This window comes from Molothrus aeneus, unplaced genomic scaffold (assembly GCF_037042795.1).
Source record: "Molothrus aeneus isolate 106 unplaced genomic scaffold, BPBGC_Maene_1.0 scaffold_36, whole genome shotgun sequence".
Lineage (NCBI taxonomy): Eukaryota > Metazoa > Chordata > Aves > Passeriformes > Icteridae > Molothrus > Molothrus aeneus.
The window spans coordinates 1,668,044-1,687,068 of NW_027099027.1; the positions used below are offsets into that span (position 1 = coordinate 1,668,044).

Here is a 19,025-nt window from a genome sequence, read left to right on the forward strand (position 1 = left end):
AAAAGTAACAAACAGCAACAGCTACTGGTTCCAAGGGAAAGTGCAGCAGATGTGACAAGCACGGGCACTGAAGCGGCGAATGCAAATCCACAGACGAGAGAGACGGAGCCGCTGGGAACCGCGGAACCGAGCGCTAAAGGGGGCGCGCCGTGACACAAATGCTCCCCCACAACCTGGACATTCTTCAATCAGCCACAGCAGGGAGCGCAGGAGTCGGTGTGGCAGCAGCAGCAGAAGCTACCTTGGAAAACACTGACGTGCAAGTCATCCCATCTACAGCAAATGGACCTTTGGGACATTGTCCTAGGGTGACGTTACGATGCTTGTATCCCCATTCGTGTCTTCTGTTTATGCTGGATATTATGTTCTGTGCCTCCAAGACTGGCTCTGAAGAGTGAAAGTTTTGTTTTGGTTTCTTATCAGCCTGCTCCTCCACAGCTGGTGGGACACAGAGACGGGGCAGTACATGGTGCTGCTTTTGCTTTTTGCTTGGCTTTTTGCTTTGCTCTTGCTCCTGCTTTGCTCTCGCTTTTTGCTTCTGCTCATTAGTTAGTTTAGCTAAGCAGTCTGAATTTTTCCCTGGACTGTTTTTCCTTTCCTTTTTTCAGAATTACTTGAACCTGCTCTGGACTGGGACCTGGGAAACACCGAGAGTTTGCACCTTGTGGCTGCAGCAGCTGCCCCAGCGCCGGAGGGACTGAGAACAGAGCGACCACCCCCAAGAGAGACTTTCTGAATTTGTGATCCTTTTCAGAGCCGGGAAAGAGCGGTGTCATGGGTATTGTTCATTTTGTGTGCTGGGGGTGCTCTGCCTGTTAAATGAACAGGTTCTTTCCACTTCTCTCTGAGCAATCCCTCCCGAACCGGTTGGGGGGAGGGCCCTGTGGCTTTGCTTTCTGGAGGAGCCCCCGGGGAGGTTTTCTCTCAAATTTGCCCTAAACCAGGACACATCTCAAAAAAATTAGAATTATAAATAAAGAAATAATAATTAAAATTAAATAAATTATAATAAAAATGAAATATAAAAATCTCAAGTCTTCCTTACGATATTCCAATGGTTCAACCCAAAAAAACAACAATTGTTGCTATAATATTACCAATGCATATAAATAAACAAATTATATACCAAGAAATCCCTTTTGAAAGTTTTAACTCGATGACTAATGTACTTTAGATAAAAAATATCTAAAAAAACTAACATACAATCTAACACACCGTAGTGAAACAATTCATATTACAAATATACTAAACACAAAACCAAACAACAGTATAATTTCTCAGACATTTTAACCAAACAATTAAACTTTATCACCCTTAGATACTCAAAAACAATTAAAATATTTTTTAAAAATTTAATTACAGGTGAGTGGCTTTACTTGGATATTGGTTTTTGGACTGTTTGGGTTAGATGATTTAAAAATGGGACTTTTATAGGAATTGAATCAGCTGACAAGGTGGCACTCTGCAAACAGAACTGACTGAAAATGAACGGGACAGAAATCAGGACCTCTTGAAAGTTTTATTTGCTATCAAATACATGCCACACACCCAGGCCCACACAATCCCCATCCCACTGCTCCACATGATCCCACTTCTCCCAATCTCCTTCCAACCCCATCTCACCCTGATGGCTGTGGAATTGAGCAAGTTTATCCTGGGACTGAGTTTTTTTGAGGAGGGAACAAGCAATTTGAAGTGGGATTGAGCATTTATGGCTTAAAACTTAGTTGTTTTCAGTGGGATTTGAGTGGTTTTAAGGTAACAGATCAATCCCTCTTGGTTTTTGGAGTGCAAAGATATTGAGAAGAGCAAAAATTAAAGCCAAACCAAAGGAGAAACAGCCAGGCGTGTTCCCAACATGGATCACAGGGAATGTGAGTGACCAGGGTTGTGCCCAAAGTGCCTCCTCCAGTGGAGGATGGAGCTGCAGCAGCGCACGAAGCTCTTCCCGCACTCGGGGCACTCGCAGGGCTTCCCTTACCGGTGCCTCCGTTGGTGTTGGGTCAAGTGAGAGCTGCAGGAGAAGCTCTTCCCACACTGGGGACACTCGTAGGGCCTCTCCCCTGTGTGGATGCGCCGGTGGGTGACGAGGGTGCAGTTGCGCTGGAATCCCTTCCTGCAGTCTGGGCATTGGAAGGGCCTCTCCTCTCTGTGAATCCGATAGTGCTGGAGGAGACTGGAGCTGGTCTGAAACCTCTTCCTGCATTTATCACACTCGTAGGGCCTCTCCCCTGTGTGGATGCGCCGGTGGGTGATGAGGGTGGAGTTCTGCCTGAATCCCTTCCTGCAGTCGGGGCATTGGAAGGGCCTCTCCTCTGTGTGAATCCGATAGTGCTGGAAGAGACTCGAGCTGGTCTGAAAGCTCTTCCCACACTCGGAGCACTCATAGGGTCTCTCCCCAGTGTGGGACCTCTGGTGCTTGATCAGGCTGGAGCTGCAGCTGAAGCTCTTCCCACACTCCCCACACTCGTAGGGCCTTTCCCCAGTGTGGATCCTCTGGTGCCTGATCAGGTGGCAATTCCACCTGAAGCTCTTCCCACACTCCACGCATGTGTGGGGCTTCTCCCCATCATGGAGCTGCTCATGGAGCACCAGCTCCGAGCTCTGGCTCCATCTCCGGCCGCCTTCCCGGCCCAGGCTGGCTCTTTCCCCCTCACATCCCCGCCATCTGCGTTTGCAGCCCCTCCTCGTGTGGCATCTCCGGGCCTTTTCCTCCCCATTGGCTTCCTGCGCCATGGAGCCGCTCAAAACGGCCTCTGCCACCAGGTTCTGCCGCGGGCATTTGTCCTCCCTGCTCTCCATGCTCAGCTCCTGCTCTGGGCGAGGAAGGACAAGGACAGCATGGGATTTGCCTCCGTGCCACAGGCAAGGGCAATGAGATCCCCCCAGGGCTGTGCTGACGCTGGGGGCCCTGCTGGGCTGGGAGATGGAGCAGCACAGAGGGGAAAGGGGCACTGACTTCCTCCTCACCTGCCTCAGTGTCCCGGGGCATCTTCCTCTTCCTCGCAGCCTCCCAGGGGTTGGCAATGGGAAATCCTGGTTTGGGGAAAACAAGGGATGAGCGCGTTTGTAGGAGCGTCAGGGGTAGCACAGTCGGGACGGATGGAGACGAGAGATCTCTGCAGCCAGGTCGTGGAACTTGCGGTTTATTGCAAAGGGCCTGGGTGCAGGGCCCTGCTTGGAGCTGCCAGCCACAGCTTGGAGCAGGCCTGAGAGAAGAGAGGAGCAGAGAGGATGAGAGGGTGAGAGAGTAAGAGGGGAAGAGTGTAAGAGAGTAAGGTTCCCGTTACAATACAATGAATCTTCTTCTGTGTTAAATATTCTATTTCTCACTAACCAGTCCAGTACAAGATACAAATCCAATAGCATTTACATATAGCCTGTAAGAATCATTACATCACCATACTGTGTTACATTTTCAACCCTAAAAACTCCTCTTTGGACCCCTTCAGCTGAGCTAGTAGGGTCTGCTGTGACCCTTGGACCTGTCTGCTAGCAGTGGGAGTTGTTTCATCAGAAGAGGATAACATTCAGTTGGGCCACACCATTGTTTTCCACTTGTTCAGTAACTAAGGTATCTAAAAGCTTGCTTTCATTTCAATCTTGCTTATAGTTTCTATATTCTCAAAATCTTTTGCCAGACAATCATATTTATAAGGCTTTCCTGTTTCATCTTCCCCAACACACGTTGAGTTTAAAGGTCCCTCCGACCAAGTACATCTCTACAAGTCACCGGCCATCAGGGCTCCAGTAAACCCTCCTAAACACCAAGATTCAGCCCTGAAAAAGCCTCCCAGGGCTTCCCCATCCCTGGTGCCCTCCCTCTGGTGTTCCTGGGTTCCCCCCTGTCCCAGCTGCTGGGGTCACGCTTGGATTGGGGGTCCCCCTTCTCCTGGGTGCCCGCCCTGCCCAGGCTGCTGGCAGGGCCAGCAATGCCAAAAGCTCCCCCCTCTTGGCTCTCCCCATTTCGGGATGCCGGGGCTGTTTGGGCTCCCGGGCTCCCTTCTCCCCTCATTCTCTGCTCTGCGCTGCAGCGGCTCCAAGGAGTCCCCCCTGCCCCTCTCCAGGCTCTTGAGGCTCCCGCCAATGGCGGCGCTCCCCCCTCTCTGGGCTCCCCACTTTGGCCTCCTGGGGGACACAGGGCTCTGCTCCTCCAGGCTGCCTCTGCCGGCAGCCGCCACCGCCACCCCCGATGTCCCCCCGAGGGGCCTTTTCCGCTCAGCCTTGGACTTCTTCATTCTCCAAACATCCTCCCAAAAACCCAACCCAGGGACCACCTGGGATATCCAGGCCGGGCTCCCCCTCCCTGCTCACCTGCACCATGGGGGGGGCGATGATCCCACAGGTGGGGGCTGCGAATTCAGGCAGGGATCGAGACCGCGTGGCTCCCGCAGCTCAGCCTTGATCCGCCCTTGTCCCTACTCTTCCTCTTCCTCCCCCTCCTCTGTGTTATCTCCACCTCCTTCTCCTCTTCCATCCCTTCTCCTTCTCCTTCTCCTTCTCCTTCTCCTTCTTTCTCCTTCTCCTTCTCCTTCTCCTTCTCCTTCTCCTTCCTAACCCCTCCTCCTTCCATCGCTGCTCTCTCTCCGCCTTCATCCCTCCCCCTGCTCCTCCCCGCTAACCCCGCCTCCTCCTCCCCCTCCATCCCTGCCCTTCCCTCCCTCCTCCTCCTCCCCCAGCAGCAGCCACACCCTCGGTGCCCCGTTCCCGCAGCCCTCGCAGCCCGCGGCAGCAGCGGCGATGGAGCCGGGCCAGGTCGGCATGGGCAGCGCGGGGCTCTCGGCTGCTCCCAGCCGCTGCGGGCGGGGGCAACCCGGCCCGGGCCAAAGGAGAGGCAAACTGGGCAAACTGGGGGCTGCACATCCAAACTGGGCCTTGCTGGGGACCCTGCCTGGCCACTGCCAGCCCTTGGGGCTCCTCTCGGCACATCCGCCAGGGGGGAACGCACACAGGCCTGGGGGATCCCAGCAGTGGCAGCACTGCCAGGGACTGGGCTGCACTGGGATCGGACTGGGAGCGACTGGGGCTGTACTGGCTTTGTACTGACATCATACTGGGATCGTACTGGGATCATACTGGTAGTGAGTAGGAGCCTGCTGGGGGCAATTGACACCATGTTATGGGCAATTGGGATCATACTGGGAGTGACTGGGATGGTGCTGAGGATGACTGGGTGCAGCTGTGAGCAACTGGGATCATGCTAGGAGGAACTGGGAGTGACTGGAACAAAAGTGAGGGTGAAAGAGAGAAACTGGAACCATGTGGAGCACAACTGGTTCAGACTGGCAGGGACTGGGAGCACACTGGGCTCATCTCTGGATCATACTGGGAGGGACTGGACTAATACTGGGAGGATCTGAGAGGGACTGGGAGCACACCCTGCACATCATCCCCCAGACTGGGCCTGACTGGGAGCAACTGGGAGCACGCTGGCAGCAAATGGCATCATACTGGGACTGACTGGGCTGATCTAGGAAGCAACTGGAACCACGCTGGAGGCAGCTGGGACCATACTGGGAGAGATTGGAAGCAACTGGGATTATACTGGGACCACACTGGGAGGGCTGGCCTGTGACTGGGATCAAACTGGAGCTTACTGGGATCATATTGGGGTTGAGAGGAGCGACTGGGATCACACTTTGGGCTACTGGGAGCAGCTGAGGGAAACTGGGATGATGCTGCAAGCAAACTGGAGGAACTGGGAAGGACTGGATGCCTGCTGGAGGCAACTGGGATCTACTGGGCATGACTGGGGGATCATACTGGGATAACTGACACCTTACTGGGGCCACTGGCAGTGCCTGGGAATGACTGCAGACATGCTGGGGGCAACTGGGATATACTGGGAGTGTCTGGAACCATACTGGGGGCACTGGAACCACACTGGGAACAACTGGGACCACGCTGGGGAGAACTGGGACCACACTGGGGGCAACTGGGAGTGAGTGGGACCAAGCTGGGAGGGACTGGGATCATCTGGGGAGTGACTGGGACTAGAGCAGGGGCAACTGGGTCCAACTGGGACCATCCTGGGAGTGTCTGTAACCACAGGGGAGTGATGGAAGCACACTGGGAACAGCTGGGCCCATGCTGGGAGCAACTGGGACCACGCTGGGGGCACTGGCATCAGACTGGGAGTGACTGGGAGCAACTGGGATTGGACTGCAAGGGACTGGGATCATACTGGGAGTGGCTACACTCATACTGGGATTATACTGGGCGTGAATGGAACCTGACTGGGGCTTACTGGGAGCTACTGGGCCCATGTTGGGAGGAAAATGTGACCCACTGGGAGCAACTGGGATCGGCTGGAAGGTTCTGGAACCATGCTGAGAGGACTGAGACTACAACTGGGGCAACTGGGATCATCCTGGGAGCAACTGGGGCCACCCTTTGAGCAACAGATGGAAACTGGGATGATGCTAGAGGAAACTGGGAGGAACTGGGAAAGACTGGGATCATTCTGAGGTAACTGAAACATACTGGGAGTGTCTCTAACCATCCTGGGGGCACTGGAACCACACTGGGAACAGCTGGGATCATGCTGGGAGCAACTGGGACGATGCTGGGGGAAACTGAATCTACCCTGGAGGCAACTGGGCACGACTGGGACCCTGCTGGGAGGGACTGGGACTATTCTTGGGCCAACTGGGATCATCATGGGAGGAACTGGGAACATCTGGAATTATGCTGGGAGCAACTGGGATCACACTGGGATCCCAGTGAGAGCAGCTGAGTCCATGCTGGGTTACACTGGGATCTCATTGAGAGCGACTGGAATCACACTGGGATTGACTGGGAGTGGCTGGTTTTGTGGATTTTGGGGGTTTGGATTTTGGGGGATTTTCTTGGCATTTTGAGGGGGAGTTTTTCTGGGGGTGTTTGGGGGTTTATTGAATTTTTTGTGGCTCTTTTTGAATTTTGGGGCTTTTACTGGGATTTTGTTGGGATTTTTTGGGATTCTCAGAAATTCTGGAGTTTTTATTGGGATTTTTACGAGATTTTGGGGTATTTTATTGGAATTGTGGTGGCATTCAGAGGGATTAATTGGGGATTTGGGGTTTTTGGGATTTGTGGTGGAATTTGGGGCGTTTTGTGGGGTTTTTTGGGTGTTGCCAGGATTTCTTTGGATCTTGGGGGAGATTTTCTGGGACTTTTGATGGTTTTGGGGACATTTTGTGGGGATTTGAGGAGTTTAATCAGGATTTTTGGGGTTATTGGGAATTCAAAGGATTTTGTGGGTTTACATTGGGATTCTGGGGCGTTCTAATGAGATTTTGAGAGATTTAATTGGGATTTAGTGGGTTTTATTTGGCCTTGAAGGAGATTTTGGTTCCTCTCAGCCCTTCCCCAACCCAGGGAATGCCCCAAACTCCCCTTAAATTCCACAAAAACCCCATAAAATCCCCAAAAATTACAAGATAACCCTCAAATACCCCCGAGAATCCCAGTGGAACTCAGCAAAATTTTAAAATAGTCCCAACAATTTCACTAAATCTCCCCCCAAGAAACCCCCACAACCCCAATGAAATCCCCCAAAATCACATAACTCCCACCAAAACCCAGTAATTCTCCCACAAAAGCTCCAATAACCCCTCCTAAACTCACAATAAAATTCCCCAAAGTCCCAAAAAAGCCACCCCCAAATCCCCAAAAACCCTCTCAAAACCCCAAAATCCCCACAAACCCCCCCAGACTCAGTGGGGCCGTCCTGGATCAGGGGGCACCGCCCGGTGGAACAGGAGCCACTTCAGGGGGCCCTGGGAGCTTTTTGGGGAGGGGGCACCATGGGAGACCCCCCAAAAACGGGGGGGGAACCCCTGCTGTGCCCCCTCCCCCTGAAACCCCCAGACCCCGGTTCAGGGTGGGCCTGGGACCCCCCGGGACCCCCAAATCTCCCCCAGGACCCCCAGAGCCCCCCAAGGTTGGCCCAGGACCACTCTGGACCCCCAAACCCTCCCGAAGACCCCCAAAACCTCCCCAGGACTCTCAGACCCCCCCATTTCCCCCCAAAATTCACCCCAGACCCACCTGAGACGCCCCCAAATCCATCAGACTGCCCCAAATCCCCCTCAGACCCCTCAATCCCCCCCAAACCCTAAGAAACCGCCTCAGACTCCCCCAAATTTCTCAAGACCCACCTCAAAACCCCCCCAGATCCACTCACAACCCCCCAGTTCCTCTCGCAATCCCCCAAAATCCCCTCAGACTCTCCCAATTCCTCTCAGTTCCCCCTAAACCCACCTGAGAACGCTCCAGACGCTCTCAAGCTTCCCCCAAAGCTCCCTAAAGCCACCTCAGACCCACCAAAGCCCCCTCAGACCCCCTCATTCCCCCCAAACCCACAGCACACACTCGTGTTTCCCGTCGATGCCCCCAAAAATCCCCAATTTCCCCTCAGACCCGCCCCAAGCCCCCCCAGTTTGTCCCCGGCCTCACCTCAGCTCCACTATACCCTCAATCTCGCGCCTCCACCGCGTGTGCGGGCTCTCAGCAATGGCGGCGCGCCCCGCCCCGAACCAACCAATCAGCGCGCTGCACGTCCCGAACTAACCAATCACGGCGCGGCTCCCCTCAGCAAGGCCCGCCTCCCCCTCGCCGTCCCAGCCAATCAGAGGGGAGCCAGAAGCGGCGCCCCCTTCCCCGCCGCCGCCGGGACCCCCCGGGCTCGGGACAGGAGCGGGAGGGGCCTGAGAGGGGATCGGGGGGGGGCGGGGGAGGGTCCGGGGGGTCTGGGGGGGCTTTGGGGAGGGGTCCAGGGTTTGGGGGGGTCTGGGGAGGGGTCCTGGGGCACTGTGGGGGGACCTGGGGGGTGCGGATGGGTCCTAAGAGGGGTCTCGGGAGGGGGGGGGGGTCGTGGGAGGGTCTGAGGGGGTTTTTGGGAGGGGTCGTAGGAAGGTCTTGGGAGGGTCTGGGGGTGTTGGGATGGTCCTGGGGGAATTTGGGGAGGGCTCTGGGGGGTTCCTGGGGGTGTCCTAGGAGGGTTTTGGAGGTTTTGGGGAGGGGCTTTGGGGGGTCTGGAAGGGTTTTGGGAGAGGGTCTGGTGGGGGGGGTTTGGGGAGTTTTGGGGAGAGGTCCCGGCGCGATCTGGGGAGGGGCTGGGGGAGCCTGAGTTGGGTTTGGGGAGGGGTCTGGAGGGTCCTGGGTGGGGTCTTGGGAAGGGTCTGGGGGGGGTCTCAGGGGACATCCTGGGCTGGGCCCCATTGGGGTCTGGGGGCTCTCAGGGGGGTTCTGGGCCAACCTTGGGGGGCTCTGGGGGTCCTGGGGGAGATTTGGGGGTCCCGGGGGGTCCCAGGCCCACCCTGAACCGGGGTCTGGGGGTTTCGGGGGAAGGGGGCACTGCAGGGGTTCCCCCCTCCCCCGTTTTTGGGGGGTCTCCCATGGTGCCCCCTCCCCAAAAAGCTCCCAGGGCCCCCTGAAGTGGCTCCTGTTCCACCGGGCGGTGCCCCCTGATCCAGGACGGCCCCACTGAGTCTGGGGGGATTTGTGGGGATTTTGGGGTTTTGAGAGGGTTTTTGGGGATTTGGGGGTGGCTTTTTTGATCTTTGGGAGATTTTCTTGGGAGTTTGGGGGGAAATGATTGGGGTTTTTGGGGAGAATTATTGGGTTTTGAGATGGTAATGTGATTTTGGGGGGTTTTGGATTTTGGGTGTTTTGTTGGGGTTGTGGGGGTTTTTTTGGGGAGATTTATTGGAAATTCTGTGAGTTTTTTTAAATTTTGGTGAGTTCCACTGGGATGTTTGGAGATTCCGTGGGGTTTTTGAGGGTTTTCTTGTAATTTTTGGGGATTTGTGGGGTTTTAGTGGAATTTTAGGGGGGCTTTGCGGCATTCCCTGGGTGTGGGGAAGGGCTGAGAGGCACCAAAATCTCCTTAAAAGCCCCAAAAGTCCCAATAAAACCCACTAAATCCCAATTAAATCTCTCAAAATCCCATTAGAACACCCCAGAATCCAACAAAATATTTTGGAATCCCAAAAACCCCAAAAATCCTGATTAAACTCCGCAAATCCATCAAAGATGTCCCCAAAACCATCAAAAGTCCCACAAAATCTCCCCCAAGATCCAAAGAAATCCTGGCAACATCCAAAACCCCCCAAATCCCACCAAAAATCCCCAAAACCCCAAATCCCCAATTAATCCCTCTGAATGCTACCACAATTCCAATAAAATACCCCAAAATCTCCTAAAAGTCCCAATAAAACCCCAGGAATTTCTGAGAATCCCAAAAAATCCCAACAAAATCCCAGTAAAAGCCCCAAAATTCAAAAAGAGCCACAAAAAAATTCAATAAACCCCCAAACACCCCCAGAAAAACTCCCCCTCAAAATGCCAAGAAAATCCCCCAAAATCCAAACCCCCAAAATCCACAAAACCAGCCACTCCCAGCCAATCCCAGTGTGATTCCAGTCGCTCTCAATGAGATCCCAGTGTAAGCCAGCATGGACTCAGCTGCTCTCACTGGGATCCCAGTGTGATCCCAGTTGCTCCCAGCATAATTCCAGCTGTTCCCAGTTCCTCCCATGATGATCCCAGTTGCCCCAAGAATAGTCCCAGTCCCTCCCAGCAGGGTCCCAGTCGTGCCCAGTTGCCTCCAGGGTAGATTCAGTTTCCCCCAGCATCGTCCCAGTTGCTCCCAGCATGATCCCAGCTGTTCCCAGTGTGGTTCCAGTGCCCCCAGGATGGTTAGAGACACTCCCAGTATGTTTCAGTTACCTCAGAATGATCCCAGTCTTTCCCAGTTCCTCCCAGTTTCCTCTAGCATCATCCCAGTTTCCATCTGTTGCTCAAAGGGTGGCCCCAGTTGCTCCCAGGATGATCCCAGTTGCCCCAGTTGTAGTCTCAGTCCTCTCAGCATGGTTCCAGAACCTTCCAGCCGATCCCAGTTGCTCCCAGTGGGTCACATTTTCCTCCCAACATGGGCCCAGTAGCTCCCAGTAAGCCCCAGTCAGGTTCCATTCACGCCCAGTATAATCCCAGTATGAGTGTAGCCACTCCCAGTATGATCCCAGTCCCTTGCAGTCTAATCCCAGTTGCTCCCAGTCACTCCCAGTCTGATGCCAGTGCCCCCAGTGTGATCCCAGTTGCTCCCAGCATGGGCCCAGCTGTTCCCAGTGTGCTTCCATCACTCCCCTATGGTTACAGACACTCCCAGGATGGTCCCAGTTGAACCCAGTTGCCCCTGCTCTACTCCCAGTCACTCCCCATATGATCCCAGTCCCTCCCAGCATGGTCCCACTCACTCCCAGTTGCCCCCAGTATGGTCCCAGTTCTCCCCAGCATGGTCCCAGTTGTTCCCAGTGTGGTTCCAGTGCCCCCAGTATGGTTCCAGACACTCCCAGTATATCCCAGTTGCCCCCAGCATGTCTGCAGTCATTCCCAGGCACTGCCAGTGGCCCCAGTAAGGTGTCAGTTATCCCAGTATGATCCCCCAGTCATGCCCAGTAGATCCCAGTTGCCTCCAGCAGGCATCCAGTCCTTCCCAGTTCCTCCAGTTTGCTTGCAGCATCATCCCAGTTTCCCTCAGCTGCTCCCAGTAGCCCAAAGTGTGATCCCAGTCGCTCCCTTTCAACCCCAATATGATCCCAGTAAGCTCCAGTTTGATCCCAGTCACAGGCCAGCCTTCCCAGTGTGGTCCCAGTATAATCCCAGTTGCTTCCAGTCTCTCCCAGTATGGTCCCAGCTGCCTCCAGCATGGTTCCAGTTGCTCCCTAGATCAGCCCAGTCAGTCCCAGTATGATGCCATTTGCTGCCAGCGTGCTCCCAGTTGCTCCCAGTCAGGCCCAGTCTGGGGGATGATGTGCAGGGTGTGCTCCCAGTCCCTCTCAGATCCTCCCAGTATTAGTCCAGTCCCTCCCAGTATGATCCAGAGATGAGCCCAGTGTGCTCCCAGTCCCTGCCAGTCTGAACCAGTTGTGCTCCACATGGTTCCAGTTGCTCTCTTTCACCCTCACTTTTGTTCCAGTCACTCCCAGTATTTCCCAGTGTAGCCCAGTTCCCTCCAGCATCTTTCCAGTTCATCCAGTATGATCCCATTTGCTCCCAAGCACTCCCAGTCAGCCTCAGTGTAGTGGCACTCACTGCCAGAATGATCCCAGTCAGCTCCAGCATGATCCCAGTTCATCCCAGTATAATCCCAGCAGTTTCCAATCACCCCCAGCAGGCTCCCAGTCACTCCCAGATCCTCCCAGTTGCTCCTAGCATGATCCCAGTTGCTCACAGCTCCTCCATCCCAGTCACTCCCAGTATATCCCATTTGCCCCTAACGTGGTCTCAGTTACCTCCTGCAGGCTCCTACTCTCTCCCAGTATGATCCCAGTATGATCCCAGTGTCCATCAGTGCGATCACAGTCTGCCCTGGCATGGCAGTATGATCCCAGTATGATGTCAGTACAAACCCAGTCCCGTCCCAGCACGATACCAGTATAATATCAATAGAAACCTAGAATTGTCCCAGTCACTCCCAGTATGATGCCAGTATATTCCCAGTCACTCCCAGTACGATCCAAGTACACAGCCAGTACATCCCCAATACACTCCCAGTATGATCCCAGTATGATCCCAGTACGATATCAATATAAACCCAGTACAGCCCCAGTCACTCCCAGTACGATCCCAGTTTGATGTCAGTACAAAGCCAGTAGAGCCCCAGTCGCTCCCAGTACGATCCCAGTGCAGCCCAGTCCCTGGCAGTGCTGCCACTGCTGGGATCCCCCAGGCCTGTGTGCGTTCCCCCCTGGCGCATGTGCCGAGAGGAGCCCCAAGGGCTGGCAGTGGCCAGGCAGGGTCCCCAGCAAGGCCCAGTTTGGATGTGCAGCCCCCAGTTTGCCCAGTTTGCCTCTCCTTTGGCCCGGGCCGGCTTCCCCCCGCCCGCAGCGGCTGGGAGCAGCCGAGAGCCCCGCGCTGCCCATGCCGACCTGTCCCGGCTCCATCGCCGCTGCTGCCGCGGGCTGCGAGGGCTGCGGGAACGGGGCACCGAGGGTGTGGCTGCTGCTGGGGGAGGAGGAGGAGGGAGGGAAGGGCAGGGATGGAGGGGGAGGAGGAGGCGGGTAAGGGGGGAGGAGCAGGGGGAGGGATGAAGGCGGAGAGAGAGCAGCGATGGAAGGAGGAGAAGGAGGAGGGGTTAGGGAGGAGGAGGAGAAGGAAAAGGCATGGAAGGGGCGGGATGGAAGAGGAGAAGGCGATGGAGATACGACAGGGGAGGAGGAGGAGGAGGAGGGGGAATGGAAGAGGAGGAGCAGGAGGAGAAAGAGCAGGGAAGGAGGCGGGGTTAGGGGGGAGGAGGAGAGGGCGGCGGAGATAGGACAGAGGAGGAGCGGGAGGAAGAGGAAGAGGAGGGACAAAGGCGGATCAAGGCTGAGCTGCGGGAGCCACGCGGTCTCGATCCCTGCCTGAATTCGCAGCCCCCACCTGTGGGATCGTCGCGCCCCCCATGGCGCAGGTGAGCGGGCAGGGGGAGCCCGGCCCGGATATCCCGGGGGGTCCCTGGGTTGGGTTTTTGGGGGGATGTTTGGAGAATGAAGAAGTCCAAGGCTGAGCGGAAAAGGCCCCTCGGGGGGACATCGGGGGGTGGCGGTGGCGGCTGCCGGCAGAGGCAGCCTGGAGGAGCAGAGCCCTGTGTCCCCCAGGAGGCCAAAGTGGGGAGCCCAGAGAGGGGGGAGCGCCGCCATTGGCGGGAGCCTCAAGAGCCTGGAGAGGGGCAGGGGGGACTCCTTGGAGCCGCTGCAGCCCAGAGCAGAGAATGAGGGGAGAAGGGAGCCCGGGAGCCCAAACAGCCCCGGCATCCCGAAATGGGGAGAGCCAAGAGGGGGGAGCTTTGGGCATTGCTGGCACTGCCAGCAGCCTGGGCAGGGCGGGCACCCAGGAGAAGGGGGACCCCCAATCCAAGCGTGACCCCAGCAGCTGGAACAAGGGGGAACTCCTGAACTCCAGAGGGGAGGGACCAGGGACGGGGACCCCCTGGGAGGCTTTTCCAGGGCTGAATCTTTGTGTTTGGGAGGGTTTTCTGGAGCCCAGATGGCCGGACTAGAGATGTACCTGGGCAGAGAGACCTTCAAACTCAACGTGTGTTGGGGTCGATGAAACAGGAAAGCCTGTTATTGTTGGCCTTTCATTCCAATCTTGCTTATAGTTACTCTATTCTCAAAAGCTTTTGAGAATATAGAAACTATAAGCAAGATTGGAATGAAAGCAAGCTTTTAGATACCTTAGTTACTGAACAAAAGGAAAATAATGGTGTGGACTGACAGAAGGTAATCCCCTTCTGATGGAACAATTCCTTCTGCTTGCAGACAGGTCCAAGGGTCACAGCAGACCCTACTACCTCAGCAGAAGGGGTCTAAAGAGGAGTTTTTAGGGTTTAAAATGTAACACAGTATGGTGATGTAATGATTCTTACAGGCTATATGTAAATGCTATTGGATTTGTATCTTGTACTGGACTGGTTAGTGAGAAATAGAATATTTAACACAGAAGAAGATTCATTGTATTGTAACGGGAACCTTACTCTCTTACACTCTTCCCCTCTTACTCTCTCACCCTCTCATCCTCTCTGCTCCTCTCTTCTCTCAGGCCTGCTCCAAGCTGTGGCTGGCAGCTCCAAGCAGGGCCCTGCACCCAGGCCCTTTGCAATAAACCACAAGTTCCACGACCTGGCTGCAGAGATCTCTCGTCTCCGTCCGTCCCGACCGTGCTATCCCCGATGCTCCTACAAACGCGCTCATCCCTTGTTTTCCCCAAACCAGGATTTCCCATTGCCAACCCCTGGGAGGCTGCGAGGAAGAGGAAGATGCCCCGGGACACTGAGGCAGGTGAGGAGGAAGTCAGTGCCCCTTTCCCCTCTGTGCTGCTCCATCTCCCAGCCCAGCACGGCCCCCGGCTGCAGCACAGCCCTGGGGGGATCTCGTTGCCCTTGCCTGTGGCACGGAGGCAAATCCCATGCTGTCCTTGTCCTTCCTCGCCCAGAGCAGGAGCTGAGCATGGAGAGCAGGAAGGACAAATGCCCGCGGCAGAACCTGGTGGCAGAGGCCGTTTTGAGCGGCTCCACGGCGCAGGAAGCCAACGGGGAGGAAAATGCCCGGAGATGCCGCACGAGGAGGGGCTGCAAACGCAGATGGCGGGGATGTGAGGGGGAAAGAGCCAGCCTGGGCCGGGAAGGCGGCCGGAGATGGAGCCAGAGCTCGGAGCTGGTGCTCCATGAACAGCTCCATGATGGGGAGAAGCCCCACACATGTGTGGAGTGTGGGAAGAGCTTCAGGTGGAAGTACGACCTGACTGTGCACCAGAGGATCCACACTGGGGAGAGGCCCTACGAGTGTGGGGAGTGTGGGAAGAGCTTCAGCTGCAGCTCCAACCTGATCAGGCACCAGAGGATCCACACTGGGGAAAGGCCCTACGAGTGTGGGGAGTGTGCGAAGAGGTTTCAGACCAGCTCCAGTCTCTTCCGGCACTATCAGAGTCACACAGAGGAGAGGCCATTCCAATGCCCCGACTGTGGGAAGGGATTCAAGTACAACTCCGACCTTGTCAAGCACCAGCGCATCCACACTGGGGAGAGGCCCTACGAGTGTGATAAATGCAGGAAGAGGTTTCAGACCAGCTCCAATCTCCTCCTGCACTATCGGATTCACACAGATGAGAGGCCCTTCCAATGCCCCGACTGCAGGAAGGGATTCAAGCACAACTCCCACCTCATCATCCACCAGCACATCCACACTGGGGAGAGGCCCTACGAGTGTCCCCAGTGTGGGAAGAGCTTCTCCTGCAGCTCTAACTTGATCCGACACCAACGGAGGCACCGGTAAGGGAAGCCCTGCGAGTGCCCCGAGTGCGGGAAGAGCTTCATGCGCTGCTGCAGCTCCATCCCCCACTGGAGGAGGCACTTTAGGCACAGCCCTGGTCCCTCACATTCCCTGTGATCCATGTTGGGAACACACCTGCCTGCTTGTCCTTTGGTTTGGCCTTAATTTTTTTCTCTTCTCCATCTCTCTCTACTCCAAAAGTCCGGAGGGATGGATCTGTCCCCTCAAAACCACTCAAATTCCACTGAAAATAACTGAATTTTAACCCCAAAGGGCTCAATTCCACCTCAGATTGCTTGTTCCTTCCTCAAAAAACTCAATCGCAGGCCAAACTCACTCCATTCCACAGCTGTCAAGTTGAGATGGAGTTGGAAGGAGATTGGGTGAAGTGGGATCTCAATTTGGAGCAGTGGGATGGGGATTGTGTGGGCCTGGGTGTGTGGGATGTATTTGATAGCAAATAAAACTTTGAGAGTTACTGATTTCTGTCCCATTTATTTTCAGTCAATTCTGTTTGCAGAGTGCCACCTTCTCAGCTGATTCAATTCCTATAAAAATCCCATTTTTTAAATCATCTAACCCAAACAGTCCAAAAACCAATATTGAAACAAAACCACCCACACACAATTAATCTTTTGAAAATAATTTTAATTTTTAAAGAGTACTTAAGGATGTTATTAAAGTTTAATTTTTTGGTTGAAATGTCTGAGAAATTATAGTAGTGTTTGGTTTTGTGTTTAGTGTATTTGTAATATGAATTGTTTAACTAAGATGTGTAAGATTGCATGTTAGTTTCTTTAGATATTTTTAATCTGAAGTACATTAGTCATCGAGTTCTTGGAACGTAAACTAGTTTGAGGGAAAGTTTGCTGTGCATGAGGGTCTATGAATATGCACCAGGCTGATGTAAGGGGAAAGGTATTTCAGGGGATCCCCGAAGGTAACAGGGTGCTCCTGGCTGAGCACCAAGATGCACCTGGCCGTAACAACCTTTGCTCCATGGTCCTGGTCTCCCATTAAACTTTAATAAATGTCCTTTATTAAACTGTTTACATTTTCACAGGAGAGTGAATGTGTTTTTCACAGGCAGCTTCACAGAAACTGGAACACGTGGGGGTTCCCAGGAGTGGGCACCGCTGATCCAGGGCATGGAGGCGCTGCCTGCAATCGTCCATAACCGCCCATAAGGAGCCTCCAGGGCTTTACCCTCCATGAGCTGCAGCAGCCGTGTCGGGAAAGGTGACAAGAGCCCGTGGAATGGTGCTTGTTGCAGGCAGATTGGCCACTTGCAGCTCTTCAAAACTCCCTTCCCTGAAAAATAAAAAAAATTCAACCATTCAAAAATGTGAAAAATGCGTTTACTCTCCTGTGAAAATCTAAAAAGTTTTATAAAGAACAATGTGAAACCAGGACCATGGAGCAAAGGTTATTACGGCCGGGTGCATCTTGGCGCTCAGCCAGGAGCACCCTGTTACCTTCGGGGATCCCCTGAAATACCTTTCCCCTTACATCAGCCTGGTGCATCTTCATAGAGCCTCATGCACAGCAACTGGGACGGGTTTAACACTTTACTGGGTATATTAGCGTTCAGAAACACATAATCACCAGAATGATTATATGCAGGTGCTTTTATTGAAGAGCTCTGGGTGTCAGGGGTACCAACCCAAATCTGACTCCGACATGGGTTCAGGATGAACATGTTTTTATATTCTATCCTTATATAACTTTCATGTTAATGATTGAACTTATATTGTTCTATTGTATACATAGATTTCAGCCAAGCATGGGCTCCTCGTGGCCCCCCTCAAACTTCTAACATAGTTTCTCATGATTCTTCTTATTATTAAACAATAATTATATTTAATTACTAAACAATCATCACATCTAACAATTATATCATTTATCATGTTCTGCTTACACAGGTGCAATTTCACATGATCTGGCAAGCACAAAGCCTAACATTTTCAGAGTCTATTTTTGACATTTTTCCAGGGCCCCACTATCATTCTCCCCCCTTTGAAAGCATTTTCACTTCACTATAGGTGTAAATGTTTTCACTTGATACAGTCCTTAATTTCTCAATTTATTCTTGACGTTCTTCAAGGCCATGGTTGATGTAAACGTTGTCATGGATGCTGTCACGCACTGGAGAACCAGAAGATGGTGGGCGTGGATCTCGTGTCAGTGCCTTTATTATCTTCTGGTTCCAGGATGTTTTCTTCTGTATCTCTCCCTTTAAGATGCTGTGAACTAACCAAATTGCTAAGAATACAATTAGTAAGATTATCACAGTCTCAATGACAGATTTAATCCATCAACTCACATTCCACCCTAACCCTTTAAAGATTTTGCCTAGCCAGGTCGTAGTCAAATCCTTTTGCTCTTCTTGTGCTTCGTGCTCTATTTGTTTCAGCTGATTGATGTCATATTCTACATCTGCAGTTACATTTGGGTTGTGAACGCAGCAATGACCAACCCGTCCCTTTAAAAATCCACATACTCCATGCTCTTTCAGGAGTAACAAATCTAAGGCTAATGGATTTTGTAAAGTCATTTTTGTGGTGGCTTGTAATTGTACGTTTAATTCTTTAAATCCTTCCCGGGTGACTCTTGCCAGTCTATCTACCTGACCTGTAAGTTTGTACAGCATCTCCCTACTCTGATAGTTTGCTATAGGACCAAGCAAAGACTCTAGGGCCCACCCAAATTTCACTCCACCAGAGGGTTCTTGCCAAGTGTCATCTGGATTTTCATTGTCTAGAACTTCTCGTCTTGCTCTTATCTGCACAAGTTCATGTTTTCTGTTAAATGGGGACTTTTTCCAAATTGGACATGAGGTTGGGAGGCCTAAAGTAATTTCCTTTACTTTCCCATCTACAGGCAGATGGGAAAGTCCAGGTGCCATCGCTTGCTGCCCATACAAATTGTCCTGGACCTCAGACTGTACTCCTGGTACATCCTACAACTACTTTATAATTCACTCTGCCTTGTTTATGTTTGATCCCTCTGCAAGCACAGCCAGTTTGTAGGGCTATTGCCAGGGGTGGCATCTGCTTTATCTCTGCATCATCCGAAGTGCAGTCATAAGTTTTATTACATGCCCACCAACTTACTTTGTCTGCCCTCGTTCTGCTACTGGTGGCAGTGTTTGTTACAGCTGGATCTGTTTCATTCTCGGGGCCTTCCCACTTAATGCACCAAGGGGTGTTTGCCATACATTGGAATCTT

At 53.4% G+C, this 19,025-nt stretch overlaps 1 protein-coding gene and 1 pseudogene across 1 annotated transcript in view; one reads left to right on the plus strand and one right to left on the minus strand.

The window, feature by feature from the left end:
• LOC136570728 (uncharacterized) overlaps positions 1–19,025 on the minus strand; it is a 2,607,743-nt pseudogene that overhangs the window by 1,646,277 nt on the left and 942,441 nt on the right.
• LOC136570729 (uncharacterized) overlaps positions 1–19,025 on the plus strand; it is a 2,347,277-nt gene that overhangs the window by 1,534,032 nt on the left and 794,220 nt on the right. Inside the window, 1 exon segment of the mRNA XM_066571173.1 lies at positions 15,154–15,415. Within this exon segment, the coding sequence (XP_066427270.1) occupies positions 15,154–15,415 (262 nt within the window).